General features: G+C 40.5%; 2 protein-coding genes and 1 long non-coding RNA gene across 3 annotated transcripts in view; 1 reads left to right on the forward strand and 2 right to left on the reverse strand.

The window, feature by feature from the left end:
* Positions 1-1,923, reverse strand: part of tmcc3 (transmembrane and coiled-coil domain family 3) — a 63,194-nt gene extending 61,271 nt beyond the window's left edge. The window contains exon 1 of the mRNA XM_015352307.2: positions 1,633-1,923. Within this exon, the coding sequence (XP_015207793.1) occupies positions 1,633-1,695 (63 nt within the window). The 5' untranslated portion in view covers positions 1,696-1,923. The remainder of the gene's footprint in view (positions 1-1,632) is intronic.
* LOC138240827 (uncharacterized) lies at positions 1,338-5,697 on the forward strand. Its single transcript, XR_011190091.1, has 3 exons — positions 1,338-1,422; positions 3,800-3,984; positions 5,623-5,697. It is a non-coding gene; the product is annotated as an uncharacterized lncRNA (long non-coding RNA).
* A 3,080-nt stretch (positions 5,698-8,777) lies between these two features.
* On the reverse strand, positions 8,778-11,978 carry ndufa12 (NADH:ubiquinone oxidoreductase subunit A12). The gene is made up of 4 exons (XM_006633363.3): positions 11,869-11,978; positions 11,305-11,387; positions 10,364-10,451; positions 8,778-9,071 (listed from the first exon to the last, which is right to left on the reverse strand). Exons 1-4 carry the CDS (start codon positions 11,955-11,957, stop codon positions 8,879-8,881), a joined length of 453 nt encoding a protein of 150 aa, XP_006633426.2. The 5' UTR covers positions 11,958-11,978; the 3' UTR covers positions 8,778-8,878.
* Positions 11,979-12,003: the final 25 nt, after the last annotated feature.

The following is a 12,003-nucleotide window of genomic DNA, read 5'->3' on the forward strand; positions in this document are numbered from 1 at the left end:
TCATGTTTCCCGAATAAGCACAAAAGAACCGGAACTGAGATAATGTTGTTAAGTCGAAGTCTAACATAAAAAATATTGAATTGCAATGTACTGAAATGCCTAAAGTTTCTCCCATATCCTCCAGCACAGCCTGGCATAGCTGGCCTTGGCAGCCAAGGAAGTGGTGAGCTTGGTTTCCCCTGCAGCAGATGCTCTATGTGCCTCAGCCGCCACTTCTACCCTTATCAAGACTAACATTCCTGGTCCCTGCCTGACCACTCCCCATGGTCATGTCAGCCTGGACAGCCCGGGGATGCGCCAGGGTGTCCAATCATAATACCACCTCACCACTTTCATCCAGAAGCTCCTGCAGGACCAGGCCCTGCAGGGACTCGACCAGCCGTGCCATCTTCTTTCTCCAACAATTTGCTCTCACCTGCATCTCAAGCTGGACCTGACCCACTTCCCTTTAGCACAATTCCATCAAACACTGAATCCCTTCTCTGCTGCTGGCACAGCAGCATACTGTGCTACACTGGAGATCAAGATATTTCCGCACAGGTAGGAGGGACTACTAAGTCTCCTTTCCCTACCCACTTGGTTTGGCAGAGTCAGACTAGCCCCTGAAGAAGTAGCTCAAGGAGGTAGCTGCGTCAGCATGCGTAGGCTGCAAAGGAACAGGTAGCGGGTTTATTCCATGCTGAAAAGAAAGGAAACACAACGTTTCGGCTGCACCTTCATAGCACCTGAAGAAGACTGGTCTCCACTCAAGACCCTGCTGTCACCAGCAGGAAGACTCCCAGCAGGTCTACCACTGCTCAGTGGGGTCTGTCCAGACACTCTGAAAAGCTGCCCACAGTATCAAACCTTGGCATACTCTGACACTTGGCAGTCAGGCTGCTACAGCCAGCCACTCTTGTGGTTGTGGCCGTGGCGCCTGAACCCTCTCCCCAGCCTGCTGTCAGCTGACCCTCCACTGTGACACGAAGGTTTTACTTCCTCTTTGCGCAACATGTCCTGACTGTCTAGTGTCACATACAGTAGTTCCTGCTCCCACAGCAATGTGGAGAAACCAGATGATTCGGTGGGTGTTGGATGCTTACAAGGCTGTTAGTACCCCCCAGGTTTCAGACACAATCCAAAATAAGACAGAGTATAAAAATGAAGAAAAAGTTTTAAAACAAAACTTGGGAAGCAGGCAGAGCACTTCAGTAGGTGTGCACACTGACAAAGGTCATTCTTAAAGACTGTGCTAAAAAAGAGCATGGGTCTGGTTTTCTCCTTTTTTTATATCTCCCTGGGAGGGTAACACAAGATGAAAGAAGAGGCGTCTTCACCTGCTACAGTACATGAGCCTCTTTCAATGAAGAAGCACCCCTCACTCCATGCTACACAGATCACAACTTGTATAGCATACCGAGTCCCGGAGTCTCACTGTCTCGTGTGAGTACGACAGCTACAATATTACATATGTCTTTCTGAACTTCAATGATTTTAGTGTTGTTTCAATTACAGCAGTAAACAGTCTGGAATTTGCTTTAAATTGCAGCTAGAACTTAGCTATTTATCCACAGACACAGTGCAAGTTCTTAAGTTTAATGCTTGAACAGAAGCCTGATTTAGTAAGATGCCAAAAGGAATAGGGAGACATACCTCTGAGACATGTATCTGTGGAACAACACCATAGTGTTTCTTCATTTCTTGTCCTTTTTCCATCTAGGTCAAAGTATGTGTGGAAGTCCATGCTTATTTTGACTTGAACTCTGCATCTTTTCATAGTTTAGCTCGCAATGGAAGGGCGTTAAGGAAATCACTTTCCTGTGCTGCTGAAAAAGCCTTTCCTTCCCCTTTCAGAGATAAACAAATGCTATTAAACATAACCCACATGGGCGAATCGAGGGAGCCATCCAGACTTTATTTTTTGTAGATAAGCTCCCTAATTGATCTGAAAACAGCAACAGGAAGATTATAATACTCCAGGTCAGTTTCAAACAGAGATATTGTCACATAATTGTAATTCAATCATTATTGATTAACTAAGCAAAGAAAAAGCCTGAAAAACAATGTTATAGGCTTGTTGAGGGTGTGCAGGACCACTACAAAAATCACACATGAGACATGCACTGGTATCAACATTGATTTGATAAGTGCATTTCAGCATGTGACACAGCAAGTCTGCAGTGTTCCACTGATGGTCAGCATGTTTCCCGTACCACTTGATAATAGGAGCAAGCAAAGGAGCCCACAAGGCGAAGGGCACTGATTTGCTCCCTGTGTTCAGCTATCATGTTGCTTTTTGTCACGACATCCACACGACTCCCAAGCCATCTCTCCTCACACTGCCTAAAGATCAACAGAGAAGCAATATAGAGGTAGGCTATATTAAAAAAGAAGCACAAAAAGAAACACAATTCTACAAAAGAAGAAGTAAAAGGTTTATTCCATGCTGAAAAGAGAAGAAAAACACAAAATTTCGGCTGTGCAGCCTTCTTCAGATGTGTTAGAAGAAGAAGAGTAGGGCTCCACAGCCTAAACGTCGTGTTTCTTTTCTTGGAATAAACATGGAATAAACTTTTACTTGTTCATCTGCAGCCTATGCATGCTACCTACAGTACCTGAACTATTTTGAAACATGCTAAGAGTTGCATGCTAAGAGTTGACTGAAAAATAAACTTTTATGTTGTACACAAAAGCCCCCCTGCAGCTTTTTAGAAAGAACTGTGGCTTTTAACAACACAGAGTTTTTTTCACTGTGCTTATATTTCATTCTAAACAACTGTAGAAAGACTTGTCTCAAAAAGTCAAAAAGTACAGGAATGTGATTTGTAATAACATATGCATAATACTGTATAATTCTGTATGGGGCTGACTTGCAGAACTGGGGCCCTGGGTTCAATTCCTGGGGTGCTATCTGTGCTATTATGTTCTCCCCCTGTTTGTGTGGGTTTCTTCTGGGTGCTGCAGATTGCTCCCAAAGTCTAAATCTATACTGGTAGGTTAATTGGCTTCTGGGAAAACTGGCCCTGGTCTGAGTGTGTTGGTATCTGTCTGCCCTGTGATGGACTGGTGTGTCATCCAGGGTGTACCTGCCTTGCACTTGTTGCTTGCTGAGACAGGTTCTCTCTACTGGATAAAGTGGCTAGATAATTGATGGATGGATTGTTAGCATATCTGTAACACAATTCCTGAACGGAACTTTCAAACATATTTATTCTCTGTTAAAATGCCAGCTGTAGTTTATGTAATTATACAATTCCTGTAAATTTAATCATCTAAGATAAGGTAGTTGTACAAGATTGTATAAGTTGGGTGTAATCAGCACATTTTGCATCAGTGGTAATCAGCTAATTGTCCAAAGCATCTCAGGTAAAAGGCTATTAACTCCACTTCTTTCCCTGACACTATAAAGTAAATTTCATGCCACAGTACACATCCCAGTATTGACCCTGGTGTTCACTGTCATAAAATTCAAGGCAGTGACTACACTCCATAGTGATCCAGATGTTATGAGTCAGAGGCCGGGTCACGTCACGTAATTGGAGCTAAAATACGGCAGAATTTTAAACTATGACGGGTCAATTGTAAAAATTTCCAAACCCTGTTTAGCGACGATGGCGGGGGAATCTATTTAAACATCAAAATCCATTCTCTACCGGTATAAACGGTATAGCCAAATCCATATCGTGGCACATATTTCTATATACCATATACCGTCTATACTGCCCACCAGTAGCACCAACTAATATCCTTACATATACATTCATTATACTGTTAATATCACTGCCCCAGTGACACAGTGGCCCCTGTAACTTTCCTGCAGGTACCGGCAGACTCACGATGGTGATGTCACTGAGATGTCACACTCCTCCTCCAATCAGATTGGTCCCTCCTGAGCCTCACTACAGAGCTTGTATGCATTAGAAAGCATGAAGGTCCAAAGGGCAGGTTGGTTTGTGCTTCCTCATTCTCTCCACGTGGATAGAAGCAGCATGGCTGGGAGCTGAGGTAAGACAACTGGCAATTTAATTTAGTGACATCTTTATGTAAAAGATGACCGATCACACAGTGAGTTACACAGTAAATTCTAAAATTGAAAAATAATATGTATTACATTCTGTGGAGTTACAAACTTCAGCAGTTATTAGAATGTTTTGGTAAGCTTCACAACACTTATGTAACTTTCCAAAAAACATTTAATACTGCTGAAGTATACAATTCCACAGAGCTGTGCACAATTGTTAATGTATTACAAAAAGTCAGAAAGCAAAGAAACAAATATTTCATAAGCACGCCATAGTAAAATCATTGATAACACGAAGACAAAACAATCTGTTCCTGCAGTGCCAGGACATACATCTGTATGTCCTTTAAACAGCACTCTTACAGGTTAGAAATTCTAGTACATACTGTAGCACTTTCAGGATCACGTGGGTATGTGCCCTCGCCGCTGCCGCCTCAGGTTGGCAACCCACCACAGGGGACTCAAACCCAGGCCTCCGGCATCACTCAACAGGGAACTAGCCAGCTGAGCTAAAGGGAGATCTTCCTTCAGCCTGGCAGCTGAGGTCCCTGCTATTCACAGGGAAGGGCGGTGACGTCACCGCGCTAGTAAGCCGGCTCGCACAACCTGTAATGTCGGCCGTATGCGTTACAATATTTTTTCAACAAGCAAGTGAAACTTGCGTAGCTCCAATGTTTTGCAAGACACACTGACTTAAACTGACATGGCTATCTGGATGTGTTTTTTAAGACCAATATCTACTGAAAAAAGACTGTCCACAATGAAGGAACATCAGCCATAATGAGACTCTGAGAAGGCCTCTGAAACTGTTTAATGTGTATTCCGAGATATTGCCGATTTACTGAAGCACAAGACATCAAGACAACACCCTACTATTTAACTGTAACCCATTTTATATGCACATATTCCTTGGATTCATTTTGTAGGCCTTCAACAGTAGAAGGGGGAGAGCAAGCTTATCACAAGCAGGCTGATCATGAAGATCCCTGTAAGGTGTTTGCCAAGAAACCACTAGGATGGCAAGGTGGTGGAAGGTTATAAAACAGCTTGAAGGATACGACAGGAAACATGCTGTATTAGATTTCCGGCTAGCACATTAGATGTTTTGAGAGCTAACTGTCATCCTACACTCTAGTTTACTCTACTGCATTGACACATGCCTTTTGCAAAGAAAATACAGAGAACTCCCAATCACCTCTAAAACAAAATGTTTTCCATTTGTTTCTCTCATTTGCAGATAACGGATTATTGATTGCTCTGCTAAGCAGAAAGCTTTTCTTATTCTGTTTGTACAAGTTGGCCAACCATGAAACGAACACTGTCAATGCTGTACATCGAACAAACAGGATACAACTCTGTAAGCTAATTACATTTACGAATAGTCATATCCTTCAGGGCTGGCTACAGAGGACGTGTGCATGCATCTGAAGATGTTTTCGAATTTCACATCTATACAGTTTTAACTCGGACTCTCCAAATTAAAACAAAATGTTTTTTGGAGACTCATTAGAAGACTTAGGACTTGTCCTTTTAAAATAATTTTGTTTACCACCCTCCACTCTCAATATTTTGTAACTGACTCCAGGTATAGTCTGAATTAAAGCATTTGTCTCTTATTTCAGATATGCATCCCAGTGCTCTGAACAGACCAATCCTCTAAAACAGGAGCACAGTGGGGACGGATCATTATAAAGGTAGAAACGTTACATTTTTTGTTAATTTGCTCACCCTTACAATAAATTCACGTGTATATTTCACATATGAACAGTACATTTCAGTAAATATGAAGTCCCTAAATATTTAAACCCTTTATTCAATGCACTTATTGAAGTGTTTTGGGATAGTGCTAAGGGAATATTGAAATAATCTACAGTATAAAACTTCTAGTTTCATGTTTTGCTGCAACATAATGTGTATGTATGGTTGCATCTGCCAAATCACTCCTCAGCAATTTCATTATTTCTGTTTAAACCATGAAAGCGGTCATAAAGCAGGCACCCATCATAAAATATTCGGTGGCTCGGAAGATACATTTATTTTGATCCTACCCAAGTACATGCATTCATTCAAAGATCCAGCATCCTGGAGCCTATCCCAGATGTACATAGTGTAAGATGGGACTAGACCTTAGACCTAACACTAATCCATTGCCACAGACACACAAGCACACAGGGACAGCTCCGATATGCCCCTTAACATACCCAGTACATCCAGTATAGATTTTGTGTTTATTAAAAATTCTTTATCTCTAATTCCACACACATTTCTGCGTATGGAACTCTTATGAGATTTAGAAACCTTAGTCAAAAAAGATGGTCAATGCTTACCTGTGACATAAACATGACCTTTCCCATACATTGATCTACTGGCTGACACCAATAAATCAATTTCCTCTTCACAGACTTTATTTGGCATGAAAGGGTTTAGTTCACTAAAACAAGTTCACTGAAGGTCAAGGGCTGACTGTATTCAACATTTCATTACTGTTCATAGTGCGGTACAGTATATGTCACACATACACAATTATCATACATAACAATAATGTGTTATACATAGCATACACAAAAATTAGCTGCAACTAATCTGGCCTTACTGAACACAAGATGCACTGCTTTTCTAAAGCAATTACGAACATTACTTGCAATGGCAGAACAGGACAAGTTCATGCACTGGTCAATTAAACTTGGCTGAAGGAAAATATAATTAACTTCTCTCTTTTGAGGATACTGCTATAAAAGTAACAGGAGACAGTCTCACCTGTGTTCTCCCCAAGATATCCAGATTGCCACACCTTTTACTAATTTGGGAATCTATTTGAAGTACATTGCTGAGGTTTATAGCTCTTCCTTTGGCATAATTTGGTATCACCAAACACATCAATGAACATAATATGTCACCAGCACAAATATGCTTCTTCAAACATATGAAACATAACCGTGCAGGAAACATGGAACAGAAAAATACAATGCCCAATGAATAAATGTTATGCAGCACTGCAGACACAGTAAAGCGATTGAAAAAGTCATTCCATGACTTAAAATTCTTTTTAATTCTCATCTCAGAATACAACCAACTCATGCTTTTATAAAAAAAACTACACTCCCCTCCCCCATCACACAATCATTTCTATATAAATGAAAACTAAACATTCTCTCTAACCTGTGAAGATTCGCGAGCACTTCACACAGTGCAAATTGTCAACCCACAGGGTGAAGCTCCACACATGCTACTTGCTACTACAGTAAACAAATAAGAGTCACCTCAGTTCAGGGCTTAAGACTGACACCCAGGGAAAAGAGCCATAACAATTTATCTCATACAGGGCATCATAGATCTTTGCAGATTCCAAGGCTATTTTCATTTTTAAACAAAGCACCTCTTAATTCAATACAATGCTGTATGACGCTAAAAACACCAAATGGCCTTTTACATTGTGCAGTGAAATAAGGGTCCCAGAGGCACTGTATTTTATTGAGCTGGTAATAGAGGAGAGGGAAAATGTATTACAGTCCAAACCACATCAATAGAGTGCTAGGATGCAAGTAGGAGATGCATGACAGAGTTTGTTCCAAAAACTGGTTGGCAAAACTAATGGCTGTATTGGAAAGGGTCAGTGTTTTTTTTTTCTGTTGAAACATCAAAACAAACCCAGAATACATACCTAAAGCAGAATAATGTCTTTCATCCTTAAAAAGCTCAAGAGTAAGAAGATAAGCTCTGCAAACTGCTTTTCACATATTAAAAATACCAGACAGCCCTAACGCCACACGTCTGAGTTTCCTATTCTGTTATAAGGTACAAATCGTTATACACATTTGACTCTCTACAGAGAAGAACAGCACCACATTGGTTTTCAGTGGAGCAGGGAACATTTCTCTATTAAAACCCTTTCTTGCTGAAAGAGGTCATACCTGTTGCTAAAATGCATCAGCTCATTCAGCAGTAAAAGATAGATATTTTTAACATAAATATGCTAAATTAAGAAACGCTCGCTCGTGATCACACCTTACGCATCATGACAGTACAATGACCTTCAATCAAAATTGTGCCTTTCAATTCTTTGAAATCCTGGTTCCTTGCAGTCCTAGTTGTTTTCTGTACAACATGAGTTTGGAAATGCTCTTTTTGTCTGTAACGAATGACAAATTGATCTGCTGGAGGGCAAGGACTGTGCAATGTAATTCACTGAAAGACTTTTTGAATGCCGAAAGATAAGTGTTGAACTCTGTGATTGGACACAACTGTCAAAAATTTAATAAAGCAAATGTATTTCATAATTATACAAAATTCCATCTTTTCTAATAAAAACATGGGCTGAATTCAAACAAAAACATTCCACACTCAAATTTTAAACACATTCAGGCAAAACATTATACTGGTAAGAAAATTTCAGTTGATTATTTAGCAGAATTTAGTACTGTGTAACATTATCACAGTAATGAAAGGACACGTTTGTTTCAATATGACTACATATTTTGAATGTGAACAACTACAGGAACTGAGAGAACTTTTGTTTGTAGAAAAATCAGTATATTACATAATATTTAAAAGTTATCCTTAAACGCTGCTCCAACTGAACATTGCCTTTATTTAGGGATCTAATCACTATTTTAAATTTATATGGAATTTAGGTGTTTTTCCCTGGAAAGACCCTGAATATAATGTGCAAGAAACGGCACTGAAAATCTTTCTTAAATCACCACTAAAATATCTCATAAGTTACTTGCAAGGGGTCTCCCAAAATGTTTTTCAGAAGAGTAACTAGAAGAATCAGTCACACAGCTTCATTGTAACTTTATTGTCGTTATGAGACATCACACTTATTGCGAAGAACAGAGTATCAGCGAGGACATTTGGAAATAAGAGTTCTTGTTCCAGCTATATGGTTTCACCCCTGCTGGATACCTGTGGAGGGACCCACTCGTGAATCTTCTTGCGGGTGGTGGAGTAAGGTACATACTGAGCTGGTGTGCCACTCACATTAAACTTGTGGTTCTCCCAGATAAACTTGCGGGGGACTGGAGGGTGCGTTGTTGGTGGCTCGTCAGAGATGGAGTGCAGCCAGCGATGCCTGTAGAAAGGAAAATGACAAGGAGGAAACCTGAGTTTGCTGTATTCGTGGGTATGAATAAAGTAAAGAGCTCCCCCGTGTGGTACAGACCAGCTGTGTCTCACATCATCATCATTTTTTTCACCTCAGAAATATCGCTAGACTGTGCCCTATACCATCACTAACTGTGGCTTAAAAACTGATCAACACATTTGTGTTCTCTCGAATTGACTACTGTAATGCTCTACTTGCTGGAGTATCTAAATCTACTTTGAACAAACTGCAGTATGTCCAAAATTCAGCAGCCAGAATCCTGACCAGGTTTAGTGCAAATGATCACATTACTCCCATCCTGGAGTCCTTGCACTGGCTTCCTGTCAAATTCCGTGTGGACTTTAAAATCCTCATGCTCACCCACAAGGCTCTGCATGGCTTGGCACCTTGGCACCTCAGTACCTGTCTGGACTATTATTGCCCTACTCCCCACCTCACAACCTTCGCTCTTCTAATTCTGCTCTCCTATATCTGCCCTCCAAGCCCGCCTACATTGTATGGGTGACAGGGCCTACTCCTGTTATGCCCCCAAGCTCTGGAACTCTTTGCCAAAGGATATCAGAGAGTCACCTTCTCTAAACTCCTTCAAATTCAGACTCAAAACCTTTCTTTAGAAGAGCCTTTACTTAACTTGTTCCATTCTTCACCCCTCTGCTTTTCTTAGTACCACCATCCACGGTCTCCTCTGTATATTGTAATTGTGTTTTATCTTGTGTATTCTTTTTAGTTATTGTTGTTGTCATTCTGTAAAGCGCTTTAAGAAGCCACCTTTAAAGGCGCTATATAAAATAAAGTTTATTATTATTATTATTATCATCATGGAACAGGACGTTCCCAAAATCGGGCTCTCTCACCTCTCCACCTACATGCTCCCAACAGAAGTCTAAAGATGGCTTTTTTTGACTAGCGCTTGATTTAAAACCATTTTTCAATCAACAGATTAGGAAATATAAAAAAGGTTGATGAATGACTCCAGGCCTCACAGAGATATTTACATTGTGATTTTTGTTATCCACAAAAGATCAAAATAGACCAACAAATTGATATACTGAGGGGCAAGGACTGTGCAATGTAATTCACTGAAAGACTTTTTGAATGCCGAAAGATAAGTGTTGAATTGTAGTGTACCATGGCCTTTTGTGTGATTGGATACAGCCGTCAACAATTTGATAAAGCAAACAAAATGGATCTTAAACCCCCTTCATATTTAAACACCAGTCTAAAACACACTGAAAAGAGAGTCTTGTTTGCTAAATTACCATTCAGGGGGGACCATGCTACCATCTACGTCCCAGAGAGTTTTTTTCCCGTTCATTTCTTCAGTGTAAATCACCCATCTGTGGCGACCTAAATCACAGAAAAAAGAATAAAAGAAATACCCCTACCTTCACATAATAGGAGATTCCAGCTTACAGCTGATGTGCTTGTAAGGATTGAAACCCACACCTTGTTGGGTTACAGTAAAGACTTTTATTTTCAATTGGAGCAATACACATTTAATGGACAGAATAGGAAATAAGGAGCATAGTACAGGTTCTTCCTAAAGAGAGATGCCCTCTGCTCATCCTCCAGCTGTCACCTGAACAAGATTTGGTCCTTGTTTTAGTTAGAAATTAAAAGAATAGTTCTCAAATACAGACCCCCACCCAAAAGAAGGAAGCATCCCATCCATCCATTTTCTAACCGCTTCACCCAGTACAGGGCCACAGGGGAGCCTGAGCCTATCCTGGTAAGCAATGGGTGCAAGGCACGATACACCCTGGACGGGACACCAGTCCACTTCAGGGCACACACAGCCACACACAACAGGGGCAATTTTCCCAGAAGCCAATTAACCTACCAGTATGTCTTTGGACTGTGGGAGGGAACCAGGGCAGTCAGAGGAAACCCATGTGAACATGGGGGAAACAAGCTCCATGCAGATAGGATGTGAGGTCCAGAATTGAGGCCAGGCAGCAATTCTAACTAACCATGCGGAACATTATACATCTACTGTACATGCATCCTGAAGCTTCAGGAATCCACATAACCTGCAAATGCAACTTGCCCAGCCAAGCCTTTTCTTATTTCATAGATTTATATTTAAAAATATTTCCTCTCTCACTATTTTTTCTTTACAGACTAAACATTTCTTCTTATTTTACTGACAAGGCATGTCTGTGAGTAGGTTAGACAAAAAGCTGCACAGTTCTGGGCTTACCAAAGAAGTACCGATTGTCTTCATAGTACTTGTTCCCATATTTGTCTACTCCAACAAGAGTTCCAGTCTTCATATCGTTTACTCTGTAAAGCATAACACTACAATTTAATGCATTAGCTCCAGGCAATATAAAAAAAAGCTTCAAAATCCCCCAGAATTCATGAACCCTAACTAGGTTGACAAATTTGTTTTTTTTTTATTCGTAAACGGTTAGTATTCACATTGGTCTCGGCTAATAGCTTGTATACAGTTTTAATTGGAACGCTTCTCAGAACAAGTTATAGCTATGTTGTTCATGAAACCGACAAGTGAATCAATCCATCGCGTCCACCAACACCACCTAAAAGACACAATTGTGTGGCAAAATTGGCATTTCTCGGTTTCCTAGGAATGGTGTTATTAAATATCAAGAAATACATCAATATTGGTTTTATAGCTACATAGCAACAACATCTCAAGCCGTAGAAAAGGTCAATTATAAGGTTATTAGATTATTATTATTGCAATCTTAGAACTTAATTTTCTTATTTAGCCGTAAGAAAATGCATCATAAAGATATTTAACCTGAGTAATTGCAAAATAGCACCGCGAACACCCCCATGACCTCGCAACTGTCCCACAGCCCTCCGAACAACCTGCAAGTACTCCGCCATGTTCAGACGGAATTAGCCGTGACACGGTAGGAACGTTGTTCTCTGT

Source organism: Lepisosteus oculatus, chromosome 7, assembly GCF_040954835.1.
Source record: "Lepisosteus oculatus isolate fLepOcu1 chromosome 7, fLepOcu1.hap2, whole genome shotgun sequence".
NCBI classification, from domain to species: Eukaryota; Metazoa; Chordata; class Actinopteri; order Semionotiformes; family Lepisosteidae; genus Lepisosteus; species Lepisosteus oculatus.